Below are 19,518 nucleotides of genomic sequence, written 5' to 3'. Positions count from 1 at the left end.
CGTAACACAAACAGCGAACATCGCTTTTTTCGCAAAGGTTCTCCAGTGTAACTGAGTGTACACCTTCAAAAGAAGATCGTCGTCGTCGCGGAATGCGAAAAAACACATACATTGAAGAGAACGGCTAGAGAATGATTAGCGGTTTACTGAAAGCCATCTACTTTCACTCCGACAGTTCAAGATCGAAGGACAAAGCTCGAAATGCTATAAAATAATCAGAGGACAAAACACCGAACAGATAAAAAGATTAAGTAAGCCATGAACAGACCTGTGCTAGTACACGGTGGTATATGTGCAATGCTGCTACACGTGCATTACGTGTAAACGTTACAAAACAAAACAAAAATGGTAAACGTTGGGCTGGTTGGTGTAGAGGCTTGCATAACTTGAAAAGGGGAGAGGAAAAAGGGAAAACAAAAACGGCTAGCCCTTCATGAGAAGAATAAGGAAAAAAAAAGAGGTAGAGCAAATTTTTGTATTCCTATCAAGGTAGTTTAATTTTTTAACTATTTTTTACTGATCAAAGAAAAAGGTAAGAAAAACTGAAAAATAAAAAAGTACTATTTTTTATGCTTCAAAAAAAAATACCACCGTCTATCGCTTCGATTTTATTTTTCTTTTTACAAAGAACATAATACATATCACATGAATGGTTTGACGGGGACACTACAACCTGAAGTCGACGCGGGATATCGTTTATTTCAAGGATCTCCAAAGCAATCCGTAGGCGGCATTGGTTGAAATTGAAGCTGCGGTAGTGCGTACCATTTACACAAGGTGTGGTATGGTGCGAGGACTGTTTAACATCATTAGTTGTTTTTGCTATTTGTTTTGTCTTATTTATACACTTGTTAATAAATTTGAGTGAAGGATAGTTTTTTGAAAAAGAATTTAAGGAAGTGCATTGTTGTAATTCAAACACAATTACATTATCGCAAACAATCCTTACCGTTATGTGTAATCACATTCACTTTTGCTGAAATTTATGCTTTTTACCATTTTCAATTACTGCCCGTAACATAACTGTAAGACACCTAGTTTTTGAGAACAATTCAAACAGTTAAAGAAATAGACAAAATGGTTGATAATGGTTATTTTTAATTATTTTGTTAATAAAAACATTTTTTTACATACGTCTTGTAACACTTGGCATGTAATTATAAGGGTAATCATGCAAAATTTCGGTGCTGCCACTGTTTTTTTATGATTCTTTGGCGAGCCATAGTGGAGGTTCTTGCGAGCCTTCCCGTTGACCCGCGGACCGTAGATTGGAGATAGAGTAGTTTATATGATTGAGACAAAAGTCACCTCTCGGTAAGTGCTTGTCGGTGAAGGCAGGAGGACATGGATTTTGTACATCAAACGGGAGATTGGTTCCGTTACTCATTTACAGACGATCAGCGTTCCTAACCTTTCAAAGTAACCTAGAGGTAAGGTCTACGAGAGCACTAAAATGTATAAAAAGAAAGGATAATTAAATCATCTACAACAACTCTGCAATGGAGTCTACCATTGGGGATTACTTACGTGCATGTGTGTGTGTGTGCGTTTTTTTTTCCAGTCCATCAATCAAATTTGGATTCAAGTAGCATTATACTAAACTTAGCAATTGCAATGGTACATTTCGCGTTCCTATGGAAACCGTTACCAACGAGCAGTGTAGGCTGTCGTGCTTGAAGCCTTATTTTACATCCGCCGGTCTAGTACCTTGAGCACCTTCTGCATCTTTCGAACCTAGATGCGAATACAGTTTCGCGATCTGTCCTGATGGCGTACAAAGGCGACCACTGAAATCGATACGTTTTTGGCTGATCGCTCGTTCCGTACTAGCCAACGCGTCTAACAAAGAGCGTCCTCCGGAACCGAAGCTTTTCTTACTGCCCGCCACTCCTCCCCGTGTTGTTCCTCCGAGCAAACTAACTACACCGGTAACATTTGCATTACTCGCACCAATAGCGACCGTTCCAGAGGAAGAATCGCCTGTTACAGCTCCAGCAACACCACTGCTACCACTACCGGTCGTACCACTACTGCTGCCACTCATCGAATGTGGTGGAGACATCGGTGAATCGGTTGTCGCCCGAATTACACTGGCACGGTGTGCATCCGTCACGTTACTATCTGTACCGTGCGATTTGTCATACGGATCGCTACCATCCGCATTCGGGTACAAGCGACGACATTCGCGAATGCAGCTTACGATGGCCTTATGGTTGGGCGACGACCCGTTAAAGTTGACGATTGTTTCCAGTTCCGACCAGAGCAGTCTGTACTGCTCTTCTTTTTTGTTTCCTTTCAAACGATGTCCCATGTTGGGTAGAACAAGTGATTCCTGTCGTTCTTCCAGCTGTGACAAATTGTAAATCGACTTCAGGCACATCATTTTTTCGTCCTCGGTCAGTTCCGGTTTTTGCGTGAGTAATAGCAAAGGTTCCATAAAGTGCCGTACATTGTAAAGCACCGTACGACCAAGCGTTAGTGGCCAGTAGCGTGAGTTTCGCGAAAGCTTTGTCCGCATCTTTTGCAAATTTTCGTCCGATTGTCGCTCGGGCATTGGTTTCAGCGGAACTAAGCGATGTTGCTGCATTAGCACACCAAAATCTTTTATACGATAGTCCGTTACACGGCCACCACCACCTTCCGATATGGAGGGCGGATCTTCCAAACAGCTTCGGGCGGTGTTGAGCGAGTGAATAAAAATTTCTCCTCCGTGAGCCGACAGCAAATGGCTTGTAATTTTGCCACCCGATTTCTTCGGCATCTCCAGCAACACCGACCGGCCACTTAGCAAGAAGTTGATTAAACATGAGCTTGGTCGGGAGGTTACATCGACCGGTGTGACACGACACTGCGCCAGACAGGGTTGCATTTCCGAAGAACCACAGCTGCGCGGCGTGCACCATTTCAGCGTGACTGTTTCATAGTCCGAACCATCCTTTAAGCTATGCGGTAGCACCAGCTCCGTACCGAGAAACACCGAGTGAGCCGTACGTCCGTGAAATATTTCCACATCGTAGTTAGCACTGGAGCTGGCGTTTTGCTCTTCCTTCATCGGTATCCCGGTAACCGTTGTGCTTGCTAGATCGAAGTGTGGCAGAATGAGATTTGTCAGCTTGTTCGATATGTTGTTCGCCTTGTTCGAGTGTATCTCCGACATCAGTATGGGCGATATATCGATCAGCGCACGGTTCGAAACCATTGATTCCATATTGGCAGGATATAGATTGATGATTACGAGATGACACTGGTCAATGCTGATGTAATCCTTGTGGCCGGCTAACGTATTTTGCTGTACCAGGACCGTGCGGAAAATGTCCTCCAAGCTCTTCATGCTAGCGTCATCCCGAGCAGACGTAATGCAAATTACGCGGCCCCGATTCAACAGCTTAGCATTATCGCTCTTTGCATGGGCGAGTAGTTGTTCCTTCTGGAATTCGGTCGGTTCCGCCAGTGCTTCGATAGCAGCTCGTAAACCGTGAATTACCGAGTAGTCCGATGCTTGCGTTTGCCGTGGCGGTACACCCACCATCGTCATCGCGTTCAATATGTGCGTCAGGGTTTGGGTGCCCGTGTTCCATGTGTTCACAATATGTGCCGCCGTATCACTCACTACGAAACGTATCAATTTCCCCACGGGAAAGAGATCGTACGCAATCCTGCAGTACTCTACGGAAGCTTCCACCGCACACGTCCACAGGCTCTTGCTGATCGGTGGCACCGGAACTTTGCTTTTAATAAAATCGCAATCGATCGGACTTTCGCATGATATGCCGAAGTAAGGCGTGTGGTCTAACACAAACACGGTTTTGTGATTGATTTCGTTCATCGCTGCGAAATGGATTAAGAAGAAACTAATGAAATTGAACCACCGGCAGACGAGTGATTTTGGTTTGTTTACGAACAAGCTGTCACTTTTATTTTGTGTGTGCGTCTACAGCCTTGGCCACATGCAGGAAAATGTAGGGATGCAAAAAATATTGTTAACAAAGAAAACATGCTATTATTTTGGACATATTTTAAAAACATTTCCATTTTAAAATGTAGCTTAGAACTCATTGTAGCTTGTAATATTGAAAGCAATTTCGTGTGATTGAAATCCCGAATCAATACCTGCAAATCATATGTTTTGTGAGAATTAGTTTGATCGCTTGACGACCACTGTTCCACTGCTTTCCATTTTGCTCAAAAATGGTATTTTCAAAACTGCTCGAACAGTTGCCATGCGCGTTGCATACCACACGGCTGACAGTAACGTAACTCGAATTTTCGCGTAACTCAGATGCCCTTTGTAATATCGTCTATAGTTTATTTCAACAATTTGGGTAAACTTTTACAAAAATTAATGTTTTAAATATTAAAAGGGACGTAATTTTGTGAAAATTTGAAACTTCACAAATACAAACTTCAATTCCACACACAAAATTACACGATTTATTAAAATTTTGGGATTCGAGTATGCCGAATTCGCATAACTCGAGTGTCGCGTAACTCGGGGACTGCCTGTATTTGTAGAAAACTGCACTTCGAAACGACTGTTTGGCACCAGTCGTTGTGTATGACGCAATTTTTTCTGCAAAAGATCATTCTTCGATGTGTGTCCATTGGTAGACGAACAAGTGTTACTGTTTTGCGGAAAAGTGTGAACATGGAGAATATTTATACAAAAGGAGTTAGCGAGAAGCGTGACGTGGAAATCGACACGACTGGTGTCAGCAACCTGAACCTTACATTGAAAACACCAAAGGGTACGCGAGACTACGGTCCAAAAGCGATGGCTGTACGACAACGGTTGCTGGACCAGACAATCCATGTGTTCCGTCAGCACGGTGCCGTAACGATCGACACTCCCGTCTTCGAGTTGAAAGAGTTGCTCACGGGCAAGTACGGCGAGGATGCGAAGCTTATCTACGATTTAAAAGATCAGGGCGGTGAGCTACTGGCCTTGCGATACGATCTAACCGTCCCGTTCGCGCGATACGTTAGTATGAGTAACATTTCCACCATCAAACGTTACCACATCGCGAAGGTGTACCGGCGGGATAATCCGCAGATAATGCGTGGTCGCTACAGGGAATTCTACCAGTGTGACTTTGACATCGCCGGTACGTACGATCCGATGCTGCCGGACGCGGAGTGTGTTAAGGTCGTGTGCGAAATCTTGCATGCTGTCGGCGTTGGAGAGTTTAAGATCAAAATAAACCACCGGAAACTATTGGACGGGATATTCGAGGTGTGCGGAGTACCAACGGACAAGCTGCGGAATGTGTGCTCTTCCATCGACAAGCTGGACAAAACACCGTGGGATGAGGTGCGGCGCGAGCTGATCGAACATAAGGGTGTCCAGGAGGAAGCGATCGATCGGATTGCATCGTACGTAACACTGCGCGGTGGTTTGGATTTGGTGAGCCAGCTATCGAAGGACGAGCGGCTGGTACGATCTACGAGCGCGTGCGAGGCGTTAGAGGATTTGCGATTGTTATTCCAATACTGCGACATCTTTGAGGTCACAAACAGCATCTCGTTCGATCTTAGTTTGGCCCGCGGACTTGATTACTACACGGGAGTAATATACGAGGCAGTACTGCTTCATAATGATGGTAAGGAATTGTCAGCCAGTTCTGTGGCTGGTGGTGGACGGTATGACAACTTGGTGGGAATGCTTAATCCAAAGAGGAAGCAACAGGTCCCCTGTGTTGGCGTGTCTATCGGCGTGGAACGTCTGCTTTCCATCATCGAGGCACGTTCGATGGGCACAATGCGCACCAACGAAACGGAAGTGTATGTGGTGTCGGCACACAAGGGACTCCATCTTAAGCGGCTGGAATTACTAAATCAACTGTGGTCGGCAGGATTCAAGGCGGAACATTCGTACAAGCGGAATCCGAAGTTGCTCGACCAGCTGCAACACTGCGAGGAGTTCCAGATCCCGTACGTCATCATCCTGGGGGATGCCGAACTGGCACGCGGTATCGTGAAGCTCCGCGAAATTTCCTCCCGACAGGAGTTTGAAGTAACGCTGGACACGCTCATCGAGGAGCTACGCCGTCGGCTGTGTACATCATGAATGGTTTAATATGCGTTATTTTCCTGTTTTTACGATGGCGCGCAAAAGAGCGCATAAAACTTCCTGAAGGTGTCTAATAAATTATGTGTCAAAAAGATGGATGCACAATTTTAACGCATTCTCGCCTCAAAACATCCCACATAATGGCTTATATTGTATGCATGTGTTTGAATTTCTATTGTATGTTCCACTGGCGATGTGATATTGTTTTAGTTAATTATTGCGTGCATCCGGTTAAACCCGGCTCCATTTTTCACTGCAGAGTAAACGTTTCAGCTCCACCACGGCTGACGGAAAGTGTTCCACCCGGCCCGCGCTGCTTTCGTTCGTGCAGGCAACGAATTTTCACCTCGAACAATTTTCTCAAATCGGTCCACATTTCCAACTGCTGTACGCGATCATTCTTGCTGGCGTGCAGGGACACCCTTTCCTCCGTCAGCCGTTTTAACGTTGTTTCCTGCTCAAGGATCTGTTGCGACAGTGTTTCCTTTAGTGACACTCGCTCCCCGTTACCGTTGGTGGCCAGTTCCTCGTTCGCTTTCTCCAGCAGCAGCTGAGAACGTTCGTGCTCCATCTGAAGCTCTTGCCATTCCTGCTCGAGCTTGCGTATGGCGCGCTCTGCTTCCGCGATCTTCGACTGCATCGTGGCTGATTCAGCATTCAGCGTAGCGATCAGGGCATCGTAAGTCTGCAAAATAGACAAAAGTTCGTTGTTTTATTTCCTTTTTTAGCACGTTGACACTATATTTGCAAAGGCACCTTCTGCGTGCTGCTTTCTGCTGTCCATTGATCCTCTTGAAAGGGATTTTCGATTCCTCTTTTTGCTTTTAATTTTAAACCCAAGAAACTGTACCATTTCACCTCCTAATCTTTTTTTTTTCTCTTACAACAGTCCTCTGGGTCAACAAAGACACCCACGAGTCCATTGCCATGCCTAACCAGGATTCAGAACGGTGGACAGCTCTCATTGTGCGAAGCGGTTGGGGCAAGGTGTAAGGAAACTGTTGCAACTTGCACAAACTTCTGCACCGGGCCCAGCAATGTCCAATTTCATCCGTTCTTTCTTATTTATTTGTTCAGGGCTTCTATGCAGCGTATCGTCCTACAAACCTATCAATCTTCACAGCAGCTTTTCCTTTTGTTCAGTATGTCCATTCAAACCAAAAATCCCCGTTTTCAAACCAGTAAGATCTTTGGCAAAACAAAAAGTCTAAAAAGCGATCGAAGAAAGATGGAGAAAACTGCAAGAAATCAATTCCGAACGTTTCCTACAGTTGTTTGAGAAAAAAAAGGGACACAAATCCAGTGACTGCCCAAAGACAAGAGCGCATAAAACTTGGTGATCCCAATTCCAGGTAGCATACACCCCGCACCGGGTCGTTATGTTTTATTTCATTTTTTCATGTCTATCCTACGGCGGTAAAAGAACTTTGATACTTTTCCTAAGCAAAGGTACGGAAGGTTCCCTAAAAATTTTATCCCAGGCACAACTGATACGAAGAAAACTCGAACTACGCGACAGAGACCATGTGTTTAGAATTTTGTTGTACATTGATACAACTAAATCATATCATATATTCCATAAATTACATAACCTGTTCAATTGCAATTCAACCAATTCAACTGACTATTCGGCTACGCGCTCGAATTTAAACTAGTAAGCCAGACCTCTTGAGGTTGTTGCGCAGATAAAGAAAAAGTTCAATTGCTTGTTGTTTCGTTGCAAAATGGATAACGTATCAGATAATGCAGGGTTTTTTTTCGTTTCCTGCACATTTATTTCTACCCCAAAAAGTAAAAATTTAACCCACCCCATCTGTGCCAGAGCTCAAGAAAACAAGTCTAGTACCTGGCCATTTTTTTCCGTATCGAAGCAAACTTGAAGATGAATGCCAAAGCAATGGCAAAAAAGAGCGTGTGTTAATTGGTTTCATATACCTTACCTACCCGATAGTTACGAAACCCTGAGAAATAAAAGACGAGAACAGACAAATTCAAGTAAAACCAACCCATATCTTTGGGCTTTTCACGCACTTCAATGTCCAAGCGTACGTAGTTTATTGGGAACTTCACCTGCGATATATGCGTGGGTACTTCGATCGCAGTTTGTCAATCTTACCCAATATATCCTCTGAAGTGTGTAGCGCTCGCAGTACGAGCGATGAGCGTTTGCGTGCGGTGTCATCTTCAGCCTGATCCCGCAATAAATATCACAATCTGTGTGCATTGCCCTGCCAGGACACCGGTGACTGCTCAGTGGTAGAGCAGCGGCAGCACTACAATCCCCCGGAACGTATCGATCTTGACGCCCTTCGAAAGAATATCGCCCGCGTTGATCACACAGACGTCGGACAGTCCGGATACTAGCAGCAGCTTCTGCGTGGTGACGGGTGCCTGATATAGTACCGCCTGCTCAACAAATCGCCGCCCCGTAATGATGATCTCGCCCTCCTGCACACCGAAGGCCTCGACAAGCATCACACCATTCTTCGTGATCGCACAGTTGTCCGGCTCTCGAGTGGAGAGTGTAACGTGCTGATTGATCAGCAGCTCCGTACCGAATGGGGTCGCTTCAAGCCGCGGGAACGGTTGCTTGTACTCGTTCAGCTGATTCTCCACGATGGCACTGGTGGTGTCTTCGATCTGCGCTCCCAGCTCCTCCAGCGTGATCGACGAGTTGGTGCTGATGCCCCGCAGGATTGTGTCCATCTGGCGGTCGAAGTGAAACCCATTCATGCGACACATCGGACCGGCCTTCATGTTAACCTCCTCAAAGTGCAGCAGATTGTGCACGTTGTAATCGATTAGCTGCGAACCGTACAGATTGGAGAAGTCCGCCACGAACGTGTTCAGCAGCTGGCCCGCCACGAACGTGTTACACTCGACGAAGATTTCCCCGCTGATCAGAATACGCATGGCCAGGTGCAGGTACAGGAAGTGTACGTAATATTTGTGCGACATGTGCTTCTTCAGCACGATCGGTGAGTAGTACAGCAGAAACTGCCGCCAGTCGTACGCATCCCACCGGTCCAGCTCTTCCAGCGGTTTCGGCTTCTGGCGGAACTCGCGCGGACAGTACTTTGCCATCGCCACCATCTTGCCCGATATCCGCTGGAGCGACTGTTTGTTCAACCGGTAGTCCAGCTTCCCCGTCATCCACAGGCTCATCAGCCGCTTCATGACGCCCTCGCACACCACATACTTGTAGTCGATCATGAACTGCGACTTCAGGTCGAGATTCAGCTCGCCCAGCACCGGCACTCCGACGTGATGTCCATTGATCAACCCGTACACAAAATCATCGTCCGTGCGCAGCGTGGCCAAATTCGCCGTGGGTGGAAAGCTCGTAATACCCTCGCTGAACTGCAGCTGGCCCTTCTGGTTGCACTTGCTACAGCCGTACTGGGAGTTGGGCAGGGCCGTGCATGTGATCAGACTGTTCGCAATCGGGTCGCACAACACGGCACGTATCGAGAGCAGGTACGGGCGTGATTCGATTTCGAACTTGCGGTTCTCCAGCTCCTTCATCTCGTCCACCAACGGGCGCAGGATCTCGTTCGCGATGGTGGGCGTAGGAAACGCACCCTGATACACGCCGATCACGAACGGTTCGTCGAGCTGTATGGACAGCTTGCCGAGGATGATCAGATAGTGTGGCAGCTGGCCGGTGCCGTCCTTTGCCTTCTCCGACTTGACCACGTAAAATGCCACATCCATGAACAGTGTCTTCATGTACCAGTGGTTGCTGTCGTCCACGAATCGCTGCAGGTAGTTCGTGACGGAGCGTTTGATGCCGAAACACAGATACCGCCCAACGGACATCGGAATCACCTCGAAGTGGTGGTACGACGGTGGCGCACAAAAGCTGCCCTGTTCCGACTGGGACGACAGCGAAATGTTCGAGGCAGAGCTGTCGTTGCTGTTACCGCTACTGCTCGACAGTTCCAGCCCGTTATCCTTCATGATCGATAGCAGATCCTTCACCATGTCCTCCGACGGGTTGTGCTTCATGGTGAACTCCTTCAGCTGATCGCGCAACGTCGGTTTGTTCGGGCTGTACTCGCGACAGGAAAACTCAATACACTTCACCGTGTGCTTGGCCGCTTTTTTGCACCGTCCGGCATCGCGCGCTACTCGGTAGTTCGAGCAGTAGTGATACTCGGCTTTGGTTTTGTTCCGCTGCAGCTCTACGATGTCGTTGCGAAAGAAGCGCGTGATCGGTTTGGTAACGTTCTCGTTCAGCACGGTTAGCAGGTTCAGTTTCGCCATCTTCTTCAACGATCGGTTGATCCTTCGCGGTAGCTCACCACGCTTCATTTTCCGCGGACTAATCAGTACGATCCTGTTGCTACGGGGTATTTCACTACCGCACTGCACGCTGCTGCTGCCACTGTGCGCTGGTTTGGTCGACAGGAACACTTCACTCTGGAGCTGCAAAACATTGACTAAGCGCCGAAGTTACCACAGCACCGCAACCGTTCCAGCATCTCGCCGAAAAGGACCTGCCTATTTCGCATCTTTTTTTTGTACCTCCGTTCGCCCTTCTCACCGGGCGTCTATTTTTTCTATTTCTCTACCCATCTAGTAAGCAGCTCTAAAAAGGACACCCGAATAGAGATTTCGACAACTGATCGGGTGTTCTTCGATGCGTGCAGTGCACCACACTTACACCACCACGCACGGACACATCTGGTGCATCCAGCCTCTTTTTTGTTTCCAACCCCTAGCAAAGTGTCTCCCACTTTGCGCGGAAAGATGCTCGAGGCAAATGAAATGGCAAGCATAAAGAAAAAATCCGGATCGCTCCGAATGCATTCGAAGAAATAGGATAGCAAACGACAAATGTACAGTTGCGTGGAACCGCACTGGAACGATTGATCTGGGAAACAATCCTACACAGGAAGTCATCCTACATGGAGTGTGCATCGTGCACAAGAACCAAATACAGACAGTCCCCGAGATACGCCTATATAGCGGACCGCTGTTACTCGGGAAAAAATCGCTTGTCTCGAGTTTCCGCGTAAGTCGAATCCGGGAGCAAAATCGTTTATACTTCAACGTTGCATAGTTCGCTTCCTTCTGTGCACTTAATTTATTCAACCAATCAAGCGGCTTTTTGGAAGAAAACAGTAAAATAAATTAAAACATGTTTTAAATGACAAAGGAAGGTATTTTCGACCAATTTTTCGCTTTTTGCTTAGATTTTGTGCTATAAATTAACTCAGCTATGTAATTAATATAAATTGATTAACTATGTCCGAATCTGCGTATCTCAAGAACTACCTGTACTGTGTGGAATTCCGAGTTGATTTCGTGTTGTTTGAGAGCAACTCTCGGTCCAGGTATAGCATGTTGCGAATAAACAATCTTTTTTTTTCCTTCTATTACCGTTTGCTATGCTACGAAGCCCAAGGTGTCAATGGACGTCCTGCAGCACAGCCGGTAGAAATGATATTCAGCAGGTATTCGTAATGACAATGTACAAACATTTCTCGTAATACAACGCTGAAATAGCAACAAACCCTAACTCACTCTAATTATCATTTGCATTACGGGCATTCAGCTGAAACATTTGCTGCACATGATTTCGTTCGACCTTGGACAGGTGTTGAAGCCATAAAATTTAACCATTTGTCACGGATCCATAAATTTCTCCATTTGCACCGGGGCACCCGTGAGGTGTGCGACCGGCACGCCACGGGTGGGGGGGGGAACCTAAACATTGAACCATTGCCGAACGACAACCGCATTCGGGTGCAGTCAACAAACCGAGCGGCTCCACCTACCTGCTTTTTGGAGTCCATTTCGTCTTTCAGCTCGATGACACGTTCCCGCAGTGGCCGTAGCTGCTGCGAAAGTGGCGTGACGCGTTCACGGGCGGCCCCGACTGCCCTTTGAAGGCCATCGACGAGGCGCGCCAGCTCCGTCATGCCTCGACCGGTAATGGGCGATTCCGTGCGACGGCCCCCAACGTCCCCATCATCGCCACCGTCCAACGGCGCGTTCGGCCCAAGCGAGGCCACATCATCGTCCGTCATCTGGGACAGTGTCGTCGATAGGGACGGATCCTGGGATTTTAAGTTCTCGAGCGTTTGCGTTAAATCGTGCACTTCCGCCTTGACCGCGGCCAGTTCCGCGCGCTGCTGCTTGTACACGTTGCTTTTGGCGCGCAGCGTACTGACGAACTGTTTCAAATCTTCGCCGCGCAGTATCACTTCGCCGACCGTTTCCTGCAGCTGACGTTGCCTGTCCTGCAGCTGCCGCTCCACCTCGCGCAGCTCCTTCGTCATCTGATCGAGCTGTTCCGCGGCGGCTTCCTTGTTCCGGGCCACCATTGCTGCCTGCTGCCGGAACGGACCAAGCGTGTCATTCTGGGTGCTGTACTCAGCGAGACGCACCTCAACCAGCCGCTGAATTTCTCGGCCCATCTCGTCCACGCGTTGCTGCAGCTCCTGCAGATCGCCCCGGGTTATGTTCGGCTCGTCGATCACCTCCTGCAGCGTTTGCACCTCGGACCGGCGCTGGTGCAACTCCTGGGGCAGCTTTTGCTGCACCATAAACTCCAGCACCTGCGTTTCCTCGATGATGCTCTCCATCAGATTCTGTGGTGTCGCGCCCTGCACGGACATCTTCGCATTGTGTAGATCTTTCTGCAGCCGTTCATGCACCATGGTCGCACGGTTTAGGCCCTGCTTTTGCTCGTCGATCTGCTGCAGCAGCTCCTTCTGGCGCTCCTTCTCGATGCGCAAGCTGTTGGCCGCCTCCAGCAGCAGCTCCTGCTGCGGCACCTTATCCAGCCGGGCCTGCGTACGCTCGATACGCTTCTTCACATTTTCGATCTCGGTCTCGATCGCGCTAATGTCGTTGCGAAGCTCGCGTGTCTGCGTGCCCTCGTGCACCGATTGCTCGTACGCCCGGTGGGCATCCTTGAAGTCGTTCATCGTCTCCAGATATTGCGCCCAAAGGCTGCCCAGTTCCGGCATCGACATCGCCTCGGGCGGCAGGTCCAGCGGAATCAAAAATCTTAAACAGAGCAACAACGGCAAAAAAAAAGTTGATGAAACAGGCATCAGACAAATCGGCATGCCACTTGAACACACCAGCACAGAACCGAAATAACAAACGGGATACCCGCTACTTACTTGGCCAAATATGCGGCCTTCTTAACCCTCTCGCGGTTCTCAAACATCCAGCGAAGGATCGGATGGATGAGCTTCTTCTCGCCCCGTACCATTCCACGCCGGAACGCGCCCGGATCGTCGATGTCCTCCGCCGGGCGGTACTGTACCTTCCGCAATGCCTCCATCACGTGCGCATTCGTGTCCTCCGGATCGTTCTCCCGCACGTCCAACCGGTCGATGGCACCGAACGCGTGAAACACATCCGTCAACAGCTGCAGCAACGATTCCGGCGACAGCGAGTCGAACGTTATCAGATTGTAATCCGTCTCGAGCAGCTTGTTCAGCTCGATGACAATTAACTTTAAACCTTCCGTCATGACCACGTTTAACGCGCGTATTATGCGTGGGAATTATCACCAAAACGCACTACCGAAAAGGTGGCGAAAACGACTACCACGACCGCGGTACCACAGCGCAATGGTGGTTGGTGAGTGGATTTGCTGTGTGTGATGTTTGTTTATTCCCGGTCGCGTTCCCATGGCAACGGAGCCGTGCGTTGTCATTCATCGACTGACACAACAAAAACGCCACACCAACGGCCATCGCGCGCTGCGATCGATGATTTGTTTCGTCGAGACAAACCCCATTCGCCACGTGACTGTAGGGGCGAATCCGCAGCGAACGAAGCGTTTTGCAATGCAGCAAAAAAGCGGAAATTGAACACAGCAAAACAGATGGAGCAATGGATGAAACATTCGATCGTTCGTCGAGCTGCGCTAAATGACTTCCTCCCAAGGAGCAAGCAAGCTACCTTGGTCGATGCATCCAACAGTAGTTAATAGCAGTTTTTATATCGGTAGCCTTTATGCACTCGGCACTTCTTTTTGTCACATTTAGAACCTCATTTGTGTGTGGTACAAACTGAACAAAAACAATGCGACATTCCCCGACAATCCCTTTAATGGCACAAGTTCTTCCATTGCATTAGTAAAAGTAGATGAAACATATGAAATAGTAAATATACATACCAGCTTCAGTTTGAATTTACACTGCTAAAACAAGTACATTAAATACACATCGTCTATCAACAAAATCTTTCCCAAACGTTGTAGCTATGTTATTGACAAACTGCGAATTAAATTTTCTAGGAATTTGCATCCTTGACACAGCGACACGTGGTGACGTCGTACACCTTTTCACGGCACAATCCTTCGGCAGTGTCGGCACCCCGCGGTGAGGATCGCTTACATGTCGGGCGCTAAATTTGCATACCGTGTGCTCCAACTACCAACTCCAACGGTCGAGACTTTGTAATCCTTTTATTTTGAATCCCTCCCCACTGCTTGCGACAAATGGTCCAAACAGAAGGGAAAATGCACCATGCAGGGAAACTGAATAAATAAAAAAAAAGGTCCCACCGACGGCCGACTGATCTCTGCCGTTAAATTAATATTAATGCTCGTCACACCGGTCACTCAGACGGGCCTGGGTGCAAAAGACACTCGCCCGAGAACGCGTAATACCCTGCGTAAGAAGTGCGACCATGCATGATACGAACAGTTCAGGGGCGATGGATTTTCAATTAATAAATACCGAACCGTAGCACGGTTGGTTAGTTGCGGTACACGGGCGTGCACAGAATTGTTCTGGAATTGCTAATTATTACTAGAATGAAACACATTAATAGGCCATTTACAGTGTGATACAGTTTCCACCTCAATGACATATGTTGTGCGCTACAGCAAACACATTTTATCGCTTGTATGAATAAATTGCTTAGGGAATGCAAATAAAAAAAAAGGTGTTGGAAACACAGCCAAACAAGCAAAAGTGTTTTAAATTATTTAATTTTTTAAAACCTCACTACTTTTCGTTCAACCCACTATTTTCCTGGTGGATGGATTTAGCTTTCCACCTACACAGCGTCGATCGGATTCATTCATCTCCGCAGCATCAGGATCAGGGGAGCAAAATCGATACCACTAGCGTAGCGTTATTTGACCAAAGTATATAAGAAAGAATCGTCCTGCCAGCGAACGGAACAGTTGCCAACTACCGACAGCAGAGTGAACAGTTCTCAATACGCAAGCCAAGCCAGCGCCAACATAATAACCATGTTTAGGTTTTCCTTTTTTTTCAATCTCATCTGCCTCTATTTGGCTATCAAAAGTGCACTGAGTGTAGAAATGGATTCGAATGTAATTGTTTTCACCCCAACCAAACATTGTGACCGTGAAGCTGACCGCAAGTTGTGGAATATTTTTCAGGATCAAAAGTTTGCCGATCTGCGAACATCGGGGCATGAAACGGCAGAGGGTGGTGCGTCAGATCCGGACACCCTTCGACGGGAGGATAGTGCCGAAGGGCTGAACAAAAGGGCTGCCGCCATGTGGTTCGGACCGCGGCTCGGTAAGCGTACCATTGCAACGGATTTGCACGACGATCTGGTGGAGGAGTTCGACAGTGCACCGCTCGGTTACGCGGGCGAACCGCCACAGAAGCTGGCTACCGAACTCGTCCAGGGCGCACCGTACATGGTGCTATTACTCACAGCGAAACCTCGTAAGTGTTCCGAACCGAGGGAGCCGATTGAAGACTGCTCGCAGAAACTAAATGATCTCTACTCGCCGTAGGAAAACCACAGCCAATATTTTACCATACGACGTCGCCGCGGCTTGGGCGGCGGGATTCGGTCGGTGAGAATCATCAACGGCCACCGTTTGCACCACGGCTCGGACGAAATCTACCCTTCTCGCCACGGCTAGGACGTGCGTACAACGGTGGATATCCGCTACCATTCCAGTTCGCGTACTGAAGCGTTACCGAAATCCCTGTGACTCTTTAACGGCGTGTACCCAACGGGCGTCTAAACCCGCGGTGGAGTTTATCGGTATTAATTGAACACGAACAAAATTGGCTGGAATCCGATAAACTCCACCGTTGGTACGATGCCCGAAAGCATGCCAACATGAAACTCTCAAACGAATTGTAAATGCACGCTGTATTGTAATAAAGTATTTTGAATCTCCAACTTCAACCATCAGCCACCACCACGTTGAATGTCAGCTTCTTCGACAGACTTCCTGCCGTAAAAACGAAAAATTAAGATCGCGTTACAAACATACATGTCATTGGGTTAATTACAATTTAGCATACAGATTCGTCTATCCCGCCAATAGGGAACAAATTGATAAATTATGCACCATTATTCAATCAACGGGCGAAACCATTACACGATTGATGCACTAAACTGCTAGTCCATCCTGTCAAACACGATTGGGCTTTGGGTTGTTTGGCACGAAATTAAATCGTGTATTCGCCAGACCCCAAAACATACTAAAACACCTTTAATTGTTCTAAAGCCGAACCTGGTGAACTTCCGCGTTCGAAACGAACGCCCGTACCGAGCGGGAACCATACTACGTTTGCCAACGATCGTCTTCTGGATGAATCCGCAAAAATCACCAACAAAGCATATCTGCACAAAGCAATCAGCAGCATTGTCATCGATCAATTGCAACTCGACCGTTTGCCGGTGCGCCGCCTGCTATGGTGCAGATAATTATAAACCATTCGGATCGGTTCGAGAACCAATTTATGGCAAACGTGTCGGACGTAATGAAGTGTGTGGAGGCACAGCCATACCGTCGGCACTCGGTGAAAGGACAGTAGGCACTTCGGCCGTAGTGTTGCGGACATTTAATTGATTTGATGCTCCATTGGCGCAGTATGTCGTAAAATAAAAAAAAAGGAAAACTAGATTCGGTTCAGACACTAACAAACTAAATTCTCAAAATTGAGCCATCAGCTTCAGATCGTTCGCCATAAGTTTGCTAATGAGTCTTACGTGTATTCTAAAGCTGTCTTGATGTATCCTTTCATACTGTACGTCGTGGTTTCTGGGCTACATGATATCCATCCTACAGTCCTTTTCAATTCATTAATAATTTTTGCATACAATTTCCTACCGAACAAAATGACAAATGGTACTGAAGCGTCGTTTGTTTGCATTTTCAATCCATTATTATTATTATTTTTCGTTGTTGTTAAATTATTTCATTCACCACAGCAACGAACCAGCACGATGGTGAGAGGAATGGGAATGGTTGTATTGGAACTATAGTCGGCGGAGAACATAAAAAAGCTAATACAGTAAGCAGGAAGGTGCGTCATAAAACTGCTCAACCATGCCAAAACCGTGGCTTGGCTCTTATTGGAGTCTAGCAATCAAAGATCCACAGTAGTACGCGCGCCATACTAATAGTACGTGTCTTTGTTCTATCTGCCACGGTTACTCGTCCGGGTGTCCACCTCGTTCCACCGCTCTAGCCCATCACCTCGCCATAATTTTATGGCACAACAAAAATGCAACCACCTTGCAAACCTGATGCAAATCGAAGGGTGCATATAAAGCGCCACAGGTGATTAGTGCCACAGGCAACATAAAGCGGAATCCTTCACACCACGGGACGAACCATTCTAATCTCTTACCAAACTAGTGCTGGAACGAAACCACTGCTAAAGAAGGGAAATCCACTAAATAAAACCGGGTGCACTATTTTCTTCACTTCCTTAAACAACACATCAACGGAGCAAGACACTAGTGGTGGGCACAATTGACAAAAAACCGGGGCTTGTTCCGAACGATTCCAAACATTTTTGAAACCAGTTCCAGAAGACAGGTGCAATCCAAACAGTCGGAAACGTTTGGAACCACCTGGAATCGCCTGGAATCGTCAGAATCGTGCGGAACCATTCGGAACCGTTGGAATCACCCGGAACCGTTGATACCGTCGGAATCGAAGGAACGGGAAGGGGACGCTTTTTGTTCGGAAGGAAAAAATTAATCGTTTGGCTTGCACCGACAAATCCAACAACTATACCAAACGGACTGCAAAATTAACGCAAATAGATTCGAGAAATCGACGACAAACAAGTGGGGAATGTCAACAATTCGACAGTGAAGCTCGGCTGTAAGAATCGTCGACTTAATTCGTCCAGTGTGTTCATTCATTCATTCATCAAATTAAAGGATTTAAGCAATGCAATTGATGTCAGTATCTGCTTTTGCACCTGTACAACAATATGATCAGCAATGATAGTGAGGACAGTGCAAATCAATACCGTTAGTGTACTTCCTGTGAAGCACCGTTTGTTGTTGAAGTAGAATCAGTTCAAAGGTCATATAGTCTATCAGAACAAGTTGGTCAGTCAGTGGATGCCCAGCCTATGGGTCGACTATGATTCCGACGGTTCGGTACGAAGCCAATGATTCCGATGGTTCCGACGCTTTCAACGATTCCAGACGATTCCAACGGTTCCTCCAGATTCCGACGGTTCCGGGCGATTCCAGACAGTTCCAAACGATTCCGACAGTTCCGACTATTTCAGACGGTTCCGGGCGGAACTGGTAGTTCCCTAGTGGTTCCGGACGATTCCAGACAGTTCCAAACGATTCCGACGATTCCGACGATTTCAGGCAATTCCGACAGTTCCGACTATTTCAGACGGTTCCGGGCGGAACTGGTGGTTTCTTTTTTTCCCGAAACGGAGGTGAAGCCGGATCCGAACCACAAGTGCGCTCCAGCGAACCCATCACTACAAACCACACACTTGAGCACTAATCTTGCCGGCCATGACCCTGAAACTATCCGAATCATAAGAGTAGAGATCGAAAAAGACCTACGTTCGGACAAAACTGTTAACTAGTCAATGGACTGCCGTAGTAAGTATTTCAACGCTATAAAGAAAACGAAAGCCGAATCCTTTTTTTTGCCATGCCTCTTAACGATCACATTCGGTGCAAATAGAAAAGAGGATAAAATAACACCACGGTATGGTAGCAAAAAGTTGTACACATACCCCAAAATGCAGAAAATGAAACACGCAAAACGGCAGAACGGAATTTTGAAGGACTTTTTACTCATAATCCTTTGTTGCGACTAAAAAATATCGACAAAGATCACGGGGAGTACAAAGCAAAAAAAAAAAGCATGTGCTACAAACCCGGACAAGTCGTTTTGAAAGGAACCTACCCTGCACACGCCTTGCCGTGGTCAAAGTTATGCCATACCTAAAACAGCTTTGGCCAGGGTCAGTATGGAGCAAGTATTACTGGAGTTTCTAGAAAATCTTAGAAAAAAAAACCCACATTGGCATTCCTACTTCTGGAATGCACCTGCATTTGCATGGAACAGCAGTGCGGAGCGCGACATAAAGCAGGCTGAAACAATTAGCAAACTTGCACACCAAAACCAGTGGTATTTCGGCTTATCTCGAGCGAGTTCAATATCCTCCCGAGCAAGCGGCTAAGCGGCGATCAATCAAACTTCG

General features: G+C 47.2%; 4 protein-coding genes across 4 annotated transcripts; 2 read left to right on the top strand and 2 right to left on the bottom strand.

Moving 5' to 3' along the window:
- Nucleotides 1-1,681: 1,681 nt before the first annotated feature.
- On the bottom strand, nt 1,682-3,826 carry LOC128707478 (protein asunder). The gene has a single exon (XM_053802431.1). The coding sequence runs from the start codon at nt 3,824-3,826 to the stop codon at nt 1,682-1,684; it is 2,145 nt and encodes a 714-aa protein (XP_053658406.1).
- Nucleotides 3,827-4,555: 729 nt separating this feature from the next.
- On the top strand, nt 4,556-6,064 carry LOC128707960 (histidine--tRNA ligase, cytoplasmic-like). The gene has a single exon (XM_053802918.1). It carries the CDS (start codon nt 4,556-4,558, stop codon nt 6,062-6,064), a length of 1,509 nt encoding a protein of 502 aa, XP_053658893.1.
- Nucleotides 6,065-6,317: 253 nt separating this feature from the next.
- LOC128708954 (intraflagellar transport protein 81 homolog) lies at nt 6,318-13,562 on the bottom strand. Its single transcript, XM_053803936.1, has 3 exons — nt 13,207-13,562; nt 11,851-13,087; nt 6,318-6,752 (listed from the first exon to the last, which is right to left on the bottom strand). Exons 1-3 carry the CDS (start codon nt 13,560-13,562, stop codon nt 6,318-6,320), a joined length of 2,028 nt encoding a protein of 675 aa, XP_053659911.1.
- A 1,737-nt stretch (nt 13,563-15,299) lies between these two features.
- Nucleotides 15,300-16,000, top strand: LOC128708572 (PBAN-type neuropeptides). Its single transcript, XM_053803550.1, has 3 exons — nt 15,300-15,383; nt 15,453-15,747; nt 15,819-16,000. The coding sequence occupies exons 1-3, from the start codon at nt 15,300-15,302 to the stop codon at nt 15,998-16,000; spliced, it is 561 nt and encodes a 186-aa protein (XP_053659525.1).
- Nucleotides 16,001-19,518: the final 3,518 nt, after the last annotated feature.

Source organism: Anopheles marshallii, chromosome 2 (assembly GCF_943734725.1).
Source record: "Anopheles marshallii chromosome 2, idAnoMarsDA_429_01, whole genome shotgun sequence".
NCBI lineage: Eukaryota > Metazoa > Arthropoda > Insecta > Diptera > Culicidae > Anopheles > Anopheles marshallii.
Note: the sequence above shows the minus strand (reverse complement) of the source record. Positions and strands in the feature narration are given on the sequence as shown.